The sequence below is a fragment of the Schistocerca piceifrons genome, chromosome 11 (assembly GCF_021461385.2).
Source record: "Schistocerca piceifrons isolate TAMUIC-IGC-003096 chromosome 11, iqSchPice1.1, whole genome shotgun sequence".
In the NCBI taxonomy this organism is placed as follows: Eukaryota; Metazoa; Arthropoda; class Insecta; order Orthoptera; family Acrididae; genus Schistocerca; species Schistocerca piceifrons.
Window position 1 is genome coordinate 115,473,339 of NC_060148.1, and position 17,962 is coordinate 115,491,300.

General features: G+C 40.9%; 1 protein-coding gene across 4 annotated transcripts in view; it reads right to left on the bottom strand.

Moving 5' to 3' along the window:
* Positions 1-17,701, bottom strand: part of LOC124719619 (zinc finger protein 708-like) — a 203,818-nt gene extending 186,117 nt beyond the window's left edge. For 2 of the 4 annotated variants that reach the window (XM_047244829.1, XM_047244832.1), the window contains exons 1-3: positions 16,891-17,077; positions 15,569-15,658; positions 1,081-1,143 (exon numbers count right to left, since the gene is read on the bottom strand). In XM_047244829.1, the coding sequence (XP_047100785.1) occupies positions 1,081-1,143; positions 15,569-15,658; positions 16,891-16,926 (189 nt within the window). In that variant the 5' untranslated portion in view covers positions 16,927-17,077. Of the gene's footprint in view, positions 1-1,080; positions 1,144-15,568; positions 15,659-16,622; positions 16,838-16,890; positions 17,078-17,170; positions 17,460-17,677 lie in introns of those variants that run through there. The other 2 variants (XM_047244830.1, XM_047244831.1) reach the window with 2 other exon arrangements.
* Positions 17,702-17,962: the final 261 nt, after the last annotated feature.

Sequence of the window (17,962 nt, forward strand, 5' to 3'; positions counted from 1 at the left end):
AATAGCCTTTGAGGGACTTGCTACCTCCATCATCATGTGTACATATTTACTACAGAAATTACAACATTTTTGTGCTTTCCTTCCCTCCTCTTCCCCACCCCACACACATGCACTGTGAATTCAGAAGATGTGTTTATGTAATCTGCCACATTTAAGGAAAAAATGTATAAATTTATATGGACAAATAATTGTTTCAAATACCAGATGTTTACAGGTCATCAGACATTCCAAAAAGGATTGCAGACAGAGAAGTAAGAAATTATTCCAAGTAAAAATTACTGAATGTATTACGTAGAAATTTGCTTTTGACAAAAGGAAAAATTGAACACGGTTTTCCTGCCTTGATCACATGCTACAACAATGAGAATTTGGCAGGGTCCAGAATGCATACGTAGATGGCCGACTTATTCACACAACTAGTCATTAAGGCGTGGAATCTAGGCTCCAATCCCGGTCAAGGCAGCAATTTTCATATTTTGATTCGTAAGTATATCATCACAATAACTCATAATTCTTATCTGTAGTGACATATACAAGGAACTAATTCTTAAAACATACATGCTAAAACTATTGCACAAGCTCACTGATACTACTTCGGCTAATGTTGAGAGAGGACCGACCCCCCCCCCTCCCCCCTAAAGTCTTTGTTGTGGTGACAGTCTGATTTGTAGCTAAGTCTGAGATCTAGGTTATGTTTGAAGGTGACAATTTGGCTGAGAGTTGGCAAAGCTAATGGATGTAAAAGCAGAAAAATCTTGTGGTGGTAATAAGCTGACTAGTAGTGAAGCCCCATCTTTATCTCCATGCCATACTGAAAAATACAAGGGAGGAGGTTCAAATTTAACATTTACCGATACTTCGGTTCATTTGGTGTAAATTATAATGCTCTATTTTGCCTGCTTTCCCTAGTTTTTTGCCAGGGGCCTATAATATTACAATGAGTGTAATCATTACAAGCACTACAGTGAAAGCCTGAACGCCAATGGAGAGCTGCATTGCTTATCATTCCCATTATGATCAGAACTGTGGCACTATTCAAATGTGCTTAATTTTATATAGTTACATAAATTCTTGAATTACCTCTTGATTCACACACTCTTGCAATTCTTCTTTCAGGTTCACAGTGGATGGGCAAACCCGGACCTGTGGTAATAATAAAACCACATAATTAGTGTGCTTAAGCAGTTGTAATTTTAACAGTTTTCTGTAAAACTTATGACACTATTAAGTTTAACAATAATAATAATTTTATTACTAGTTCTTTTTTCTGAGAGGAATTATCTCGAACAATGGAAACTCCAGGTTGGAATATCAGCAAAAGATAGAATGCTAGTGACTGTAAAGATGACATGTCAAACTGCAAACAGATACAATGAAAAGAAACTTACACATTAGTTTTGTCCTTTTCTGACTAAGGTAATGAGTAAGTGTCTTTTCACTGTGTCTGCCTGCAACTTAGTGTCTCATCTTTCCCTTATGTTATCGATATTCACACAGAAAAGATGTGTCATATATATCATAAACCATTTGCCAAGTAATGGAAAGTCAAGGATTGAATAACAACAATAATATGAAGTTAGATCTCTACTCAACACATAGCAAAGATGCCGAGTCTCTGACACGCAAAGTGAAAAGACTGCTACAGTGGTCACATGAATGTTTACGCAAATTGTTCTTGTGCGAATGTGTATAGGCATTTTCTACACCAAAAGGAAGCCTTTTGGTCAGAAGTTAAAATGCAAAATAAGTTTTTCTGTTGCCCCTGTGTTACTCAATGTTTCTTCTGCACGATAAGTGCTCATCTATTTTTTCGTAATATTGTTACAAATGACTTTTTCTCAACAGGTGATTTTCGTATACCTATGGATGATACACAAACCCGCTCACTAACAAAATGTCCTGGATACAGGCATGACAATTCTTACACTGAAGTCACAAAAATGTAGAGAAATGAGATTTTCAAAGTTCAGGGGCTGAGAGTTGGGGGATATTCATTCGTACCCTGTTTCTCCTAGGCTCAGCTTACACAGACTGACCCGTTTCAACGAAGACTTTCTTGGTTAGGTAGTCAATTTACCCCGTTATATTCCAAGGGTTAATTTTGTGTGAGTTCTTGCATTTGTGTTTTCGTTGCTTCTTCTGAATTCTTCTAGGTGAAAGAACTGAAAGAAAGAACACAAAATTCACGGTGACAGAAAAGTTTGTTTCAGTTTCCCCATTAAATTTCAGCCTTAAAACTGGATGATATTGCCACATTTTGAAGAAAACTAACATGAACTAAGTTTTAGCATTAATTTTAAATGAGGATGTAATGGATTTTGGTCCAAAAAATATATTTTTCAAAAATATTATTTCCTTGATCTACACAGTTTATGTTGTGTGTGAATTTTATGATGATAGTAGCTTCAGAAATGCCTGTAAATTGTTAAACTGCTCTGCACTTGCGGCCACTCCCACCTTTTCTAACATTTGGGAAACTGCTTGCTTCAGCGGAGTTTGTCAGTGTGAAGGCTATTTTCTTTTGATAACTTTGGCTGACATCTATACCTTTGCCTGAAAACATTGTTGCATGTGGTTTATTTACATTTTGACAATACCAACACACATTATGGGTGGAAGGTTGAATTTGCACACCTTCACATGGAAGTCAAGATTTATGCATAATGGGTAGTGGAAAAATTGTGTTTAGGAAATGGAAGTTTCATGGAAATCGGTTTACCAACAAAAAAAGAGGATTTAGTTCGAAATTAAGCTTCCACATCAAAACTTGGAATAGGAGAATTGTACAGGTGTGTCAATGATGATATGGATACCACCGTATTCAGACTTACTGATTTAGATCTTGTCTGCCAGGTTAGAGCTTGACTGTCAGGCTATAAAGTTTTCATGTTCATGTGTTAGCTGTAAAAATACAGAATGCACAATTGTTGTTGAAGAAAGAAGAGTGGAATAGCTTGTGATTTTAAATTAATTTGTAATTTATGTGGCTATTAATTTTCATTTTTCTCCTCCAAAAAAAATCGACACTGGTACATATGATAGCAATTTTAGGTTAACATATGCTATGAGATGCTTTGAACAAGGCAGAGAAGGAGGTAATTTATTGTGTGGTTCCTTGAACATGCCTCCAACTTGTGCAAGGTTTGAAAAAATAAATAAAGAAATATCTGGAGGTGTATGTGATACTGCCAAAGTTTCTATGAAGAAAGCGGTTGAGGAATTGGGGGAAATAAACAAAACAAAACAAACAAACAAACAAACAAACAAAATAGATCCTAGAGTAGGTATTCATGACAGTGAATATCCTACAAATGTTACTGACCCATGTGTGTCTGCAGATGGGACCTGGATGAAAAGGGGTCACACATCCCTATATGGAGTTGCATCTGTTATAGGTATTGACTCAGGTAAAGTTTTAGACGTAGAAATTATGTCTAAATACTGCCACCAGCGTGCAACAAGGAAAATGTCCAACAATGAAGACAGGGAGAAACTGTGGAAAGAAAGGCATGCAGTAGCATGCTCTAATAATTATAGTGGCTCAAGTGGGGGCATGGAGGCTGCTGCAGTAGTTAGGATGTTTTCCAGATCTGAGGACCAGTATGGTGTCAGAGATACTAAATACTTTTATGATGGGGACTCCTCTTTGTTCAAAGCTGTGACAGACAAAAATCTGTACAATGCAACAATAGAAAAGTTGAAATGTGTTTGCCAATTCAAAAAGAGGCTTGGTGGTAGGCTTCGTCACTTGCTGAAAGAGAAGAAAGGTGAAGTACGTGAAGCTGGAAAACCACTAGGAGGAAAAAGCAGGTTTACTCTGAAAGAAATTGGTTCTCTTCATTTATTTTATGGGAGAGCTATCAGGAAAAACCCACACAATTTAGAGGTATTGAGGCATGTTGTGTGGGCAATTTTTTTCCAACTATCCACTGACAAAACACCAATGCACAATCTGTGTCCGATAGGCAATTGGTGTACATTCAACAACAGAAATGGGATGTATTCACAAAAACACTAATTAGCAGTACTTTTTTTTTTTAGTGCACTCAACTACTAAGGTATTAGTGCCCAGCCACAAATGTTAGTGCACTAATAGCGTAGAAAAACGCAAGGGGGCAACAACAGGATGTACTTACAAAGACACAGATAAACAAAATAAAAGAGTTAGATTTTCTTGGACAAGTCCTTCAATGTTATAAAACTAAGAATACGAGCAGCTGCTCAAGTGTCATCAGCTAAAAGTTCCTGTAAGGTAGACAGCAGACACAGGACAACACGAGAGTGAATAAAATGGGGACAGGACAATAAAATATGGTGCACCATCAATGGATGATCACAGGGGCACTGCGGGGTGGGGTCACCGGATAACAGGTAGTGGTGGCTAAATCGTCAGTGCCCAATCTGCAACCTGGCCAAAATGACCGCCTCTCGCCGGGAAGGGTGTGAGGAGGTCGTCCAAGCCATCAGGATCGGTTTGATGGCCCTAACCCCACCAACATCAGTTGATGAGACACAAAGCACACCAATGTGGCCAGGAATCCACAAAAAAAGGACACAAGCGCCAGCATCAGCTAGTGATTGAAGGAACCGTTCAATTCATTGCACGAGAGGGTGGTCCGAATATGGGTGTCACGGAGACTCTGAATGGCGCTCAAAGAATCAGAGCAGATGCATAGGGAGAATGACAATGGCAGCGGATATACTGAACAGCCTAATAGAGAGCAAAAAGCTCAGCTGTAAAGCTTGAACACTGGTCAAGGAGCCGGTATTGAAACGTATTATCCCCAACGACGAAGGCCCATCCGACACCAGCAGTAGTCTTGGAGCCATCTGTGTAAATAAAGATGTTATTAGCAAGCCTCAAACGAAGTTTGACAAACCTCGAGCAGTATATCGAATCTGGGGTCCTCTTCTTCAAGGTGCACGTGAACCTGAGCCTGGAGCCAAGGTGGCGTCGGGCTCTCACCCACTCGAAAAGTCGTAGGTAGGGTAAAATCAAGTTGCTGAAGCACGCGACGAAAGCAAACTCCAGGAGGTAACAGGGCAGAGATGTACAGACTGTATTGGCAGTCGAAAGCATTGTCAAAGAAGAAGAAATATGACAGGTGGTGGGGCATTGACATCAGTCGGCAGGTGTACCGACAAAGCAACATATCGCGCCAGTAGTTGAGCGGTAATTCGTCAGCGTCGGCGCACAGACTGTCAACAGGGCTGGTGTAGAATGCTCCAGTCGCCAGACGTAACCCCTGATGGTGGATAGAGTTTAGACGGCGTAAGATGGACGGCCGGGCAGAGGAGTAGACAAAGCTCCCATAATCCAGGTTTAATCGGGCAATGGACCGATATAAGCGAAGCAGGACCATTCGATCTGCTCCCCATGGCGTCCCGCTGAGAACACGGAGGACATTTAGGGAACAGGTACAATGAGTAGCCAAGTAAAAACATGTGGAGACCAGCAAAGTTTCCTGTCAAATGTAAGACCTACAAATTTTCTTGCTCCACGAATGGGAGAGCAACAGGACCGAAATGTAAGGTTGGGGGAAGAAACTGTTTGTAACGCCAGAAGTTCATACAGACCGTTTTCTCACCAGAAAAACGGAAACTGTTAGCGACACTCCAGGAATATAGACGGTCTAGACAATGCTGAAGACAACGCTCCAGGAGACATGTTCTCTGAGCACTGCAGTAAATCGTAAAGTCGTCCACGAAAAGAGAGCCTGAAACGTCAGCTGGAAGGCAATCCATTATTGGATTGATAGCTATGGCAAAACGGGCCACGCTCAAAACAGAGCCCTGGGGCACCCCATTCTCCTGGTGTCGTAAGCCTTCTCCAAATCGAAGAACACAGCCACCGTCTGGCGCTTACACAAAAAATTGCTCATAATGAAGGTTGACAAGGTGGTCAAAAGCAGAGCGGTGCCTACAAAAGCCACATTGAACATTGGAAAGAAGGCGTCGAGATTCAAGGAGCTAAACCAATCGAGAATTTACCATGTTCTCCGTCACGTTGCAGATGCAGCTGGTAAGGGAGATGGGGCAATAACTTGAAGGAAGGTGTTTGTCCTTTCCTGGTTTGGGTATGAGAACAACAATTGCTTCACACCAGCGTGTAGGAACATGACTTTCAGTCCAGATGTGATTATAGGCGTGAAGAAGAAAGCCTTTACCTGCAGGAGAAAGGTTCTTCAGCATCTGAATATGGATACCATCGGGCCCCGGAACAGAGGATCAGGACCGGGTGAGTGCACTTTCGAGTTCCCACACGGTGAAGGTAGCATTGTAACTTTCACGATTCAAACACTGGAAAGAAGTTGGCCGTGCCTCCTATGCTTGTTTTCAGAGGAGGAAGGCAGGGTGGTAATGGGCAGAGATCAAAACCTCCCCGAAAAAGCGGCCGAAGGTATTTGAGACATCATCAGGACCCACAAGGAGTCCATTCGCTACTGTCAGGCCAGAAATCGGGGAGTGGACCTTGGTGCCAGATAGCCGGTGCAGGCCACCCCAGACAACCGAAGGAGGAGTAAAACTGTTGAATGAGCTGGTGAAAGCCACCCAGCAAGCCTTTTTGCTTCCTTTGATAACACGACAACATTGTGCAACGAGTCGTTTGTAACTGATACAGTTCGCCATTGTATGGTGGCGTTGGAAGGAGCGTAAAGCACGTCGTCGAGCACGAATAGCATCACTGCATGCTGTAGCCCACCAGGGGTCTGGGACTCACCGTGGAGAAGAGGAAGTACAAGAGATTGGATATTCAGCAGCAGTGAGAATAACGTCTGTGAGGTATGCAACCTGACTATTGCAGCTGGAGAAGTATTGATCATTGAAGGTAGCCAGGGAGGTGAAAAGCCCTTAGTCGGCTTTAGAGATGTTCCAACTAGTGGAACGTGGAGAAGGGGGTGTGATGCAAGAGATGGATTACACAGGGGAAATGGTCGCTTGATTATGTGTCAGACAGACCACTCGAACCGACGTGCAAGTAGGATAGTGTATAATGAGAGGTCTAAGTGAGAATAGGTATGTGTTGCGTCCGAAAGGAAGGTAGGTGCACCGGTACTTAAGCAGACTAGATTGAGGTGGTTGAAAAGGTCTGCCAAGAGGGAGCCTCTCGGGCAGGATGCTGGAGAGCCCTAAAGGGGATGGTGGGCATTACAGTCTCCAATCAAAAAAGATGGTGTACGAAGTTGAGCAATCAATTGTATCATGTCTGCCATAGTAAAGGCAGACAATGATGGAGTGTAAACAGTACAAATGGAAAATGTGAAAGTGGAGAGAATAATTCGGATGGCAACTGCCTGCAGATCTGTGTGCAATGTGATTGGATCATAGTAGACATCATCCCGAACCAGCAACATGACCCCTCCATGAGCCGGAATACCTGCCACAGGGAGTAGGTCGAAACGCATGGAGGTATAGTGTGACAGGTCAATACGATCGCATGGGTGTAACTTCATTTCTTGGAGACCTACAAGCGGGCAGTGCATTCGAAGAAGCAATTTTAGCTCCCCTCGGTTGGACCAAATGGCGCGAATATTCGATTGAAGAAGTGCCATTATGAAAACAAAAAGAAAAAGCAGAAACAAGAAAGGGTCAACTCGATGGCCACTGAGGGTCTGGCTTCAAGGGAGCACTGGTACTGCAGTTGATAGGTGGTGAGTCATGGTCCATCAACTCAACAGTTGTGTCTGCCACCTTCCTGAGCTGGTCAGGTGGGGCAGCTTCCTCCACCGGTGAAAGGCCAGATGATCAGCTCGAAGCGGTGCGGCCTGGTGAAACTGAAGATAGCCGGGGATGACAACCACTGGGTGGCGCAGGAGAAGTCTTGTTTCTATGAGCCTTCTTTGAAGAATTACATTTTGTCGAAGTAACAGTTGATGGCTATGAAGTTTGAGTATGCAAGAAATCTTCGCGTGTCGCTTCTTTTTTCGAAGGTCCAAGCATCTGATTTAGAGGTCCCTGTCTTAACAGTACCAGATGATGATGTTTGAGCCTTAGGGTCAGTGGGAGTAAGAGGAGACATTGATCGAGTGATCTTAGCACTGGCCAATCTGACCACCGAATCACTAAATGTTAGATCACATGTCTGTGTAGCTACCTCCCTGGTAGGCCAAGGAGAGGTGAAAACAGTACTGTATTTACCTGCCAGAAGCACAGTGGGCTTTCTGCTATTGAATAACTTGCGAGCACCCGAGCTCGACACCCTCTCTTTCACTCGAATTTCCTGTATACTTTTCTCATCTTTGTAGACGGGGCAGTCGCGAGAGGAGGCAGCATGGTCGCCCATACAGTTGATGCAACGAGGGGACGGAGGTGGACAGTCACCCTCATGGGCGTCCCTGCCACAGGTAATGCATTTAGCCCCACTTGAACAAGACTGCTGTGTATGATTAAACTGCTGACATTGGTAACACCTTGTAGGGTTGCGTACATACGGCTGAACAAAAATGATCTCAGAACCCGTTTTAATTCGTGAAGGCAATTGCACATTGTCGAAAGTCAGGAATATAGTTCGGGTTGGTATGAGGTCCTTGTCGATCCTTTTCACAACCCGATGGATGGCCATCACTCCCTGATCAGAGAGGAAAGACAGAATCTCCGCATCAGTTAGTCCGTCGAGTGAGCTGTTACACACCATGCCACATGACGCGACAAATTCAAGGTGTGGTGGGCCTCCACCTGTACATCAAATGCGTGTAAGAGTGTGGCTCGAAGTAATTTTTGGGCCTGGAAGGTGCTCTCTGTCTCCAACAGTAAGGTACCGTAGCGCAACCGAGTACAAGATTTCACTGGTCCAGCAATCGCACCTACACCCTTCTGAATGACAAAAGGGTTGACTGTTGAGAAATCGTGACCATCAGATATTGTGACAACAAGAAACTTTGGTGCTGGTGGTAGAATTTTCGGAACAGGAGTTTCATCTAGCTTTCATTTTTGGACAGAAGACATGGAAGAAGAAGAAGAAGAGAAATCTATTGTGGATGAATCCCACATGATTGCCAGCGTCTCCGATGGTGCGCTCCTTCCTTGTGGAGGCCCTCTCAGAGGGCACTCCCACCTTAGGTGATTGTTCACACCTCAGGACACATCTCCCGAGAAACAGACAGAGGGACCAATCGGCATGTTCGGAAGGTAACAGCTCAGGCAATCACCACTCCCTGGGCCTGGCCTCTATCAGGGGGTACATACGTGCATTACTTGTCTACCCAGGGCGGGGAATTACACGTTACCCCGTCACTGGCTATGTGTGTGAACGCCTGGGTCGGCCTTCAGACACGCACAGGGAGGAAAGAGAGAAAGGGATAGGGGGACAGAAGAAAGAATCTCAAACGCCAAAGCTGAGAACAAGACAGCCTGGAAAGGAAGGAGAACTGCACTAGCTCAGGGCCCCGTGCACGCCACGCACGTATCCACAAAAAGAGTTGTGGACCACAGAACCTGTTATGAATGCATTGAAGCCCACATTCAGGTGCCTTGCAAACCCTGATTTATTGAGGAAGTGTCTTCACAGAAAGACACAAAATGCAAATGAAAGCCTGAAAGCCTCAATAATTTAATTTGGATTACATGCTCAAAAAGGACATTCTGTGGACTTGAAGTACTTAAAATAAGTGTCTATCATGCAGTTTTACGTTACAATAACAGAAATAATGGCAGATTTGAAGTGCTGAAGAGAGTTGGTATAGATCCTGGTGTGTTTACAACAAAAGTATTTTACACCATCGACAATAGCAGGGTCAAGAAAGCTAATAAATCAGTGTCTTACCTGCAAATACAGGCCGGGCAGATTTGAAAAGGAGGGAAGAGAAACGTGGCGGATTTTAAAATTAAGGTAAGCTTATTACATGTATAAGTGTGAGAAGAAAATCTTTGAACCTCATTTTCTCTGTTTAACATCTCTTACATTATTAGAAGCCTTTTCTGAAGAAGTACATGTGCTAATCCTATGAAATTTTCAGGAACTGTTCAAACGTGTTGCTGTCTCTCTAGAACTAAAAACTACGAGATCCTGCAATTACATTCTGATTTTTAGATGATTGTGTGTAGAAAAAAAAGTTAATTTTGGATACGCAAAATTAAAAACTCTGTTAATGATACAATTTGTACCATAAATTAATAACTGTAGTTCAGTGGTTTTATAACCTTCTCAGGACCCTACAGTAAAATTTTCAGATTAATTGCATGATTAGAATGAGTTATGGCTTTTTATAAAAAGACAATAAAAAATTAAAAATTACAATTTCTGGAAAAATATTAATCCTGCATATTTTATTATATTTTTCCATTAAATCACAACTCAGCTGCTTTACATATGTAAAATTTTGGATTTGTAAATTAATAAGTATGGCTTTAATGACTTATTAAATAAATGTTTACACTTCCCATTACATCCCACCTTAAGCAATGTAATTCACCAGATTAAAGTACAAGTTATCAACAATGAACAGCACATCACATGATTAAGTTTTGTGTGAGTATTAACACACAAATAATTAATATGACTGCAGCACATGTAGATTGAGAATGTAAATATGTGCTGGCTAAAAGGCAATGAAAATTTTGACTCTCCTATTGTGTAATAACAGCCCAGCCTCAATATCATTCTTTGGGATGGTCATAAACAGAAAAGAAGTGATGGAGATACTTTTTGCATTCCGCCTTGTACACTTCAGTAGCGGTTAGCCACCTGCTTAGGGCTACCTCACAACATACTTTTTGAGGAAATTTGTGTACTGGGCAAGAAGTACACACCAAATACCACATGAGGCCACCACCAACATACAGGTACAAACCCTTGCCTGACATCTAACAGTTCCATGTGAGCAGCCTCCAGATAGTGCTCCCTAACACACACTTCTTCCTGCTTCTGTGCCACCTCCTTCAGCACATCGTATATGTCCACTCACAGTGTAGACAGCCAATAGGAAATAATGTCAACTGCAGACTACACAGCTTTTGCCTCCACTGGGCAGACAGGGATCTTCCCACTGACGGACTCAAAATAGAATGGGATGCAGATGCGGACAAACAAACAGTTCCGCACCAGCAGCCAGACAGTAGTTTCAGTGCTGGAAATTCTCACACAATACTCTGAAGATTACCTTCTGACACTAAAGTTGCTGTTCACAGGGAACCATAAACAATTACAGAGTCTTTGCAAAGATTTCTATCAGTGACAATATCAGACTGTCAAGAGACTGCAAAATTAGTTACATACCACTGCATCATGTTCAGGACATCATCCGCCATACATCAAAGTTTAGCAAAGTTAGATACCATTCTGTAAAATATTTTTAATAAATGTTATTTGTTATTTCTTACTGGGTTGACATCTTTGTAATAGCACATCCTGTCCCAGTAAGAGTTTACGTAGCATAGCATGTGTGGTGTCACAAGGCTTAGGCCTGTCTCACCCCTCATTAAATCGACCGAGACTTATACGAATAACTGTAAAAACAGTTATTATTATTATGTTCTGTAAGTTTGTTTTTGGGTTTTCAGAAACACTGTGGGAAGAAAATTTATTTATGTTGCAGATAACGTGGAAGACGTTCCCCAACGATCACCACGAAAGCTCGACGTAGCGGCACGTGAGCAAGGAATAAAACGAATGCTGCAAACTACTGCAAGCCGCAGAAGAGCCTGGGCCGCGAGGGCGTCGAGCTTCCTAGGTCGTTGTTGGACAACATCAAAGGAAAAGATATTCTGCTTTCTCTTTGTAAACAGATCGATCAAGCCTTTAAAGGTTCATGTAAAACGTATAGGCGGATGACACATTAGGTGGGCCGCGATGCCTGTAATACTTCCACAGTTATTGAAAAGTTGTTAAATGGCAAAACCAATAGTTCATCATTCATATAGATAAAAAGTAGTACAGATATAGGAAAGGAAGAGTTGCGGCATCAGAACGAAAAGTGATACATTGCTCAGCAACTAACGACGTACACAGCGGGCGTTACGTGGTGAAAACAAATCAACTGATAAAATAGTAAGTCTGTAATTAAGCATAAAGCCATGTAACACTGCACATGCCACTATCAACATTAAGGAACTGTAGCAGAGAAACATTTTTTCTGCTACCATGAATATTTACACTGAATTCACAGTGACATTCTGCTACTACATTTACAATGAACAATCCTCACAGAGGGATAAAATACATCAATATTCAGTTTGAACACAGACCTGTTAAACACGCATTTGGTACAATGACTTACAATGTGATACTGGCCAAACAAATAAAAACAACTGCTGGAAAAGTGGGGAGAGAGGTCAAATGCATCTATTTATGACATAAAATACACAGACTGTGTAGGAAGTACTATGTATTTTTGCTATCTCAGTGGCTTTCAATTAACATGATATACTAAATATGGTTTTTGAAGGGTCCAAGGAGGTTCAGTCCATCCACTCAATATGTGAGACAAGCTTCCATGTGACATATCCATTGTTAAGCAGTGTTCAAATCTTCAAAACTAGTATTCATCAAATACGACTTTAATCTTGTAAGACTATTATTTTAATTGAAGTTTATCTCCCTTATCAAATTATAACACAGTCTTTAGAGGTATTTACTAGAAAATCTGAACCTGCCAATCTCAACCACCTCAACTGACATCACAATTAAAATAGTAAACATACACCACTTGCAAATATTGAAAAGGGGTAAAATAAATGTGATAACAAGAATTATAGTTATTCTCAGGGCAGAGGACTTGGTTTCGCCTACTCAAAACCCAACTGTCACCTTACAAAATAATATGCAGCACGGGCTATGGTGAAGGTCATCATCGCAACTTCCACTCAAAACATAATATACAAACAGAGTTACATTATCAGTATTCTACTATATCTCTCTGTATGGCATTACAGAAGGATTCAATTCAACCTGTTTGCTCTGAACCATGAGATGGAAGCAGCTACTTCCAGCGTATACAAAATGGTTACAATGATGTCACTAAATACACACGCAAACAAACACTAAGAAAAATAAGTATGATACAATGTTTCACCCCAAAAATAATAAAGTGAAACTAACAGGACAACCACAGAAATTTGGGGTTTTAGGGTGGGGATAAGTCAAATACGCAACAATAACTACACTATGCCGAAACAAATAATATCCAAAAAAGTTTACATTACAACATTCCATTACACCAACAACACCTCAGAAATTGGACATTTCCCTTAACCTATATAGCTCAACCGCAGCTTCTGATGACAAAAAAACAGCACCTAGAACTCCGAAGGTGGAACCAAAACCCCAACAACTCAAATACTCCATATTCACTACATCAATTCAAACACAATCAACCTACTATAGATACAGAACAGACAAAATGTCACAATCACTATAGAATGAAACAAAAACGAAAATTACTTACCAACAAGACCTACACAAACACATACACACACACACACACACACACACACACACACACAGAAAGAAAACCTTAACTCACCAACTTCTCCCTATACATCCTCCCCTCAAAAAATCTTCTGTCAGCAATAGTAATTCAAATGAGATTGCAGGTTGTACGAGTGCCTCTTCCCCTCCTTATAACTGATTTAATTGCTCCCAAAGCCCCTCTATCATGTTAGTACAAGCCTCACTGTCACAACCCTTTAACTCACTACTGTGGTTAACTACTCAATGATTATAACCCCTCTTCCCCAAACCCCTACACCACAAAAATGCATCAGAAACAGTAGTGCTACCCCCTCAATATATTCTTCAATCAGACCCACTAGTTACCTCTTACTGCAGCTCAGTAAAACCCTAAAAACACAATCAGCGTACCCATCCCCTGAAGTAACAACCACCCTCCCTCCCCCCCCCCCCCCCAAACACCCACAAACCAACCAGAGAACTGCCCCTCCCATACTTCCTCTTACCATACAGTGATTTATCAATTTCATCAACAACCACACCTGGCCCAACCAACTTCCTTCTACATTTCACGTACTCCGAACAAACCTCTCGACAAACAGGTATCCAATCCAAAACAGTTCTCTCTCACACAGCAGCCTCATATGCAGCAATATTTATAAAGGACTTACGACAAAAATAATAAGAGAGCAAGACAATTTCCCACAGGGCTAATCTAGAATTCTCAAACCAGGTACCACATCTCATAGATTGCCAGGTATGTTCGCACTGACATCACAGATACATGTCCCTGGCCTGAGCCACCGGAACTCTTGTCAACCTCATATTGTCACCACAAATGTGACACCAGCAGTGAGACCGCCCATCTGCAGAAACTGTTTGTGTGACAGACACCATATCACCACCCTCGCAGAATGTAACGATGCACTTATGTATTTCACTGTCATATCCACACCCAACCAAAAAATCAATGAAAATCATAGACCCCTGTATGCACAACCAACACCAATATAATCAGACATAACAAAAATGCCAAACATATAAACAAAAAACCTTAATAACTCACTGTAAACACTTCCACAACCCACACTGCCCCACGAACTACTTGAACTGAAGACCAAATTAGCACAATACAAGCCAAAACTCAAATGAACTTGGTACACACCTAAAACTCAGCATGTCCACTTCCACCCTCACAGGACACCATACAAAAACAACTCAACATCTACAAATAAAACCAACTCAACATTACAATACCACTATTATGTCATGAGTCAAAGCAACAAATGGAATCGGTTGCTTCTGTTGACCCCTGTGCACGTATGACATCATATGCCACATCATTCCTCCCATGCCCGGGTTCCCGGGTTCGATTCCCGACGGGGTCAGGGATTTTCTCTGCCTCGTGATGACTGGGTGTTGTGTGATGTCCTTAGGTTAGTTAGGTTTAAGTAGTTCTAAGTTCTAGGGGACTGATGACCATAGATGTTAAGTCCCATAGTGCTTAGAGCTATTTGAACCGTTTGAACATCATTCCACCAAGGGTTACAGCCAAAGCCTGGTATCGATTGGTTCAACCCACAATATCACTGAAATTGTAATCTATCACAGTGCAAGCAGAGTGCTATCAACTATTTATTGAGGTGCAGTAATGAATTTTATCTGAAATGAAATTTACTGACATACTGTTTACATATTCAAAGAGAACTGCTAATGTATACATTAGAATACAGAAGCTTAATTATCACACCAGTGATCACAGTAAACATCTCTTCAACCTTACTTACAAAACAAATATTTTATGTGCCAGCAAACATCGAATGATAATAAAAAAAATTACTGTAAGTCTACCTAACTTTCTAGCTGCAAATTGAAGTTGATATTTAAAAGAAGCAGATCAGAATAAGCTCCATGTTTATGCTTATGTATTATAAATGTCAATGAGTAGTGATTTAAGAAGTTCTCTAGCTTCTGCTAAATATTTAATCCAAACTATTCCCTCTGTCTGATGTTCAACACACACACTTTATTCAGTGTTGTGGATCATTATGTTTAACAAAAAGATCTGGATTCTGTATTACACTGCATTCTCCTTACTTCCAAGCATATCACTGATTTATGTTTATTCGTTCAGAATACTACACACAGAAATTATTAAAACAATACAAGAAAACTACTTACAGTGGAGTCTGGCACAGTCGATATCTCATCTGTTGGCTCTGTTTTTATCCAAATAATGTTTCTGTAATCCATTGCTGCAGTGTGAAGGCCCTGAAAAACAAGGAATCAGATAAAAACAGTCATATTCAAAATTCATTATCACAATAACAGAACTCATGAACAGCATCAACATATGAGCCAGTGCACACAAAACCAATTTAACACTGCCTAAAGAAAGCAAATTATAATGCCAATAGATCGACAGCTCCCTGCTTAAGAAGAGTTGAAACAAATTACCTCAAAATGTCAGATCAAAATCACATGCAATGGAAAAAAATGATTATTGATGTTTCTTTGAAACAGGGGCCAATGGTACACTATAATAATGTAGGCATTATGAGACATGAATATTAAGCTTTCCAAATGAATTCTAATTTCAGCAATATGGCCATGCAAAGCGACTCATACAAGCAAAGAGATTTTTCCAAATAAAACAATTTACTATGGCCAACCTCGATTTTACACATGATGAGAAAATTTGAAATGAAGCTTGCAGCCTTCTGTGAGCTCAATGCTTTTAAATATATTATGGACGTTTGGTAATGAATGCTGTCATCCAACACATTTATAATCCGATTCTTACTGATATAACCAAGAACAAAAGAGAATTTGTATTTCTTAATCGCATATAAGACACAAAGGCTTAATCTATGAACACATATGTCATTCTATACACTGTTTCTCACTTATTACGTTGCAGGCATAAAATGAAATTCTGCCCCTTCTGAATTCAGCCGCCTTCAGACGGTAATTTTTTCAGGCAATTTAATATGCATTTCATCCCCATCATTGCTGTATATACAAATGTAGAACAACTACTGCCACGGCGGAAACTTTAATAATTCCCGTACTTAAGTTCATACTAGAGAAGTGCTCAAAACTTTCTGAACAGCCACAGTAAACAACAGACATGGCCTAATACCTTCTACAGCATTTTCTTTCATTCCAATACAAACATTATCTGATAAGATGTATAAATTACTGGTATTTGAATCTGAAATACTAAGATTAGTACCCAATTTCACACGCAATAATCCGGAGCAGCTACACAGCTAACACACTTCTTGTCTCTTCACAACTAGGTACATCATCAGCGGCAGTAAGCAAGTTAACATAAACATACTAGTATAGTGATTGTACGAATTTCATTACACGTCTTCTCTCGCCCATCACAAAGTATTTAACGACGATTTTCATTTTCACTTGAGATCGCAAGGTAAACAAACAGCCTTTTACAAACTACGGGAAAACATATATGCATAGATGTCATGTGGACAAATTACCGGGCACTTTACAAGACGATATGGGCCTACGCACATGTAATATTTTTCGTAACTTGCAACTTCATAGAAGCTAACAGCGACGTTTTATCGAGACGACATAACCTAAAACAACTGCACAAGCTGTCCCTCTCGACACTCCGTCACCACATTTTCCAAGCGTTACCCAATCACAGTCATTCAGATGTCGATAAAATCGCAGTGAAGTTTGTCGGCTAAATCATATTAAACTGTTACAACATTGATAGAAATAGATACGAGTGTTTCATAAAAATATACTCACAAGTTGCTTCATGGGTCCTACCCAGTTATAATAGAAAGGAAATTGTAGTTGGGTTTATGTTCGAAAATAAATATTCGTCTTTCGTTCTTTCATGTATTTAATCCTCCTCACTTTTTTACTGCTTGGAGGACGCAGTTTTTGTTCATTCTACTGGCTACAAGATCGCGACCACTTCGCTAGAATCAAGAATGGCTGCTTAATGACGAGAACCTAACTGGAAAGATGTTTTCATCTTGGGGTTGTAGTTCGTATTTTTCCATTTTTGATGCACGTTCGACAAGCAGTGACTCTGTGGATACTGCAAAGCATATTTTACATTCTCTCTAGAGGCATGAAAAACCGGAATCACAAAAAATGACGAACTAGAGGAAAATATCAGCTATACTACATAAAGCCCGGTCCACACGCAACGATCTGTCTGCGCAGTGCGCAGACATCGACGCAGATGTCTGTACACGCAAAAGATCGCTGCAAATGTGGTGACTGGTGTGTTCACACGAAACAAACCACAATCTACTACTCGCCCGTCATCTCTCGGCGTAGAAAAAAAATATCAGTGGCAAGCGACTACGCTCCCCGTAAACGTCAAAAATTTAATTCAGTTATTCTGAAATACAGAAATGGAGGAAGTTCTGTTGTGCTCTGTGTTCACAATTTGTGTTGCAAAAAACATTCCGACCAACCGCAGGAAACAGAAAAAGCGATCAAAATGGTGTAGACAGTGGCTGCTAAGGCGAAAGCAGTTTTCTCACATAAATTTACTGCGAGATTTGCAGGGCGAACCTTAAGAAA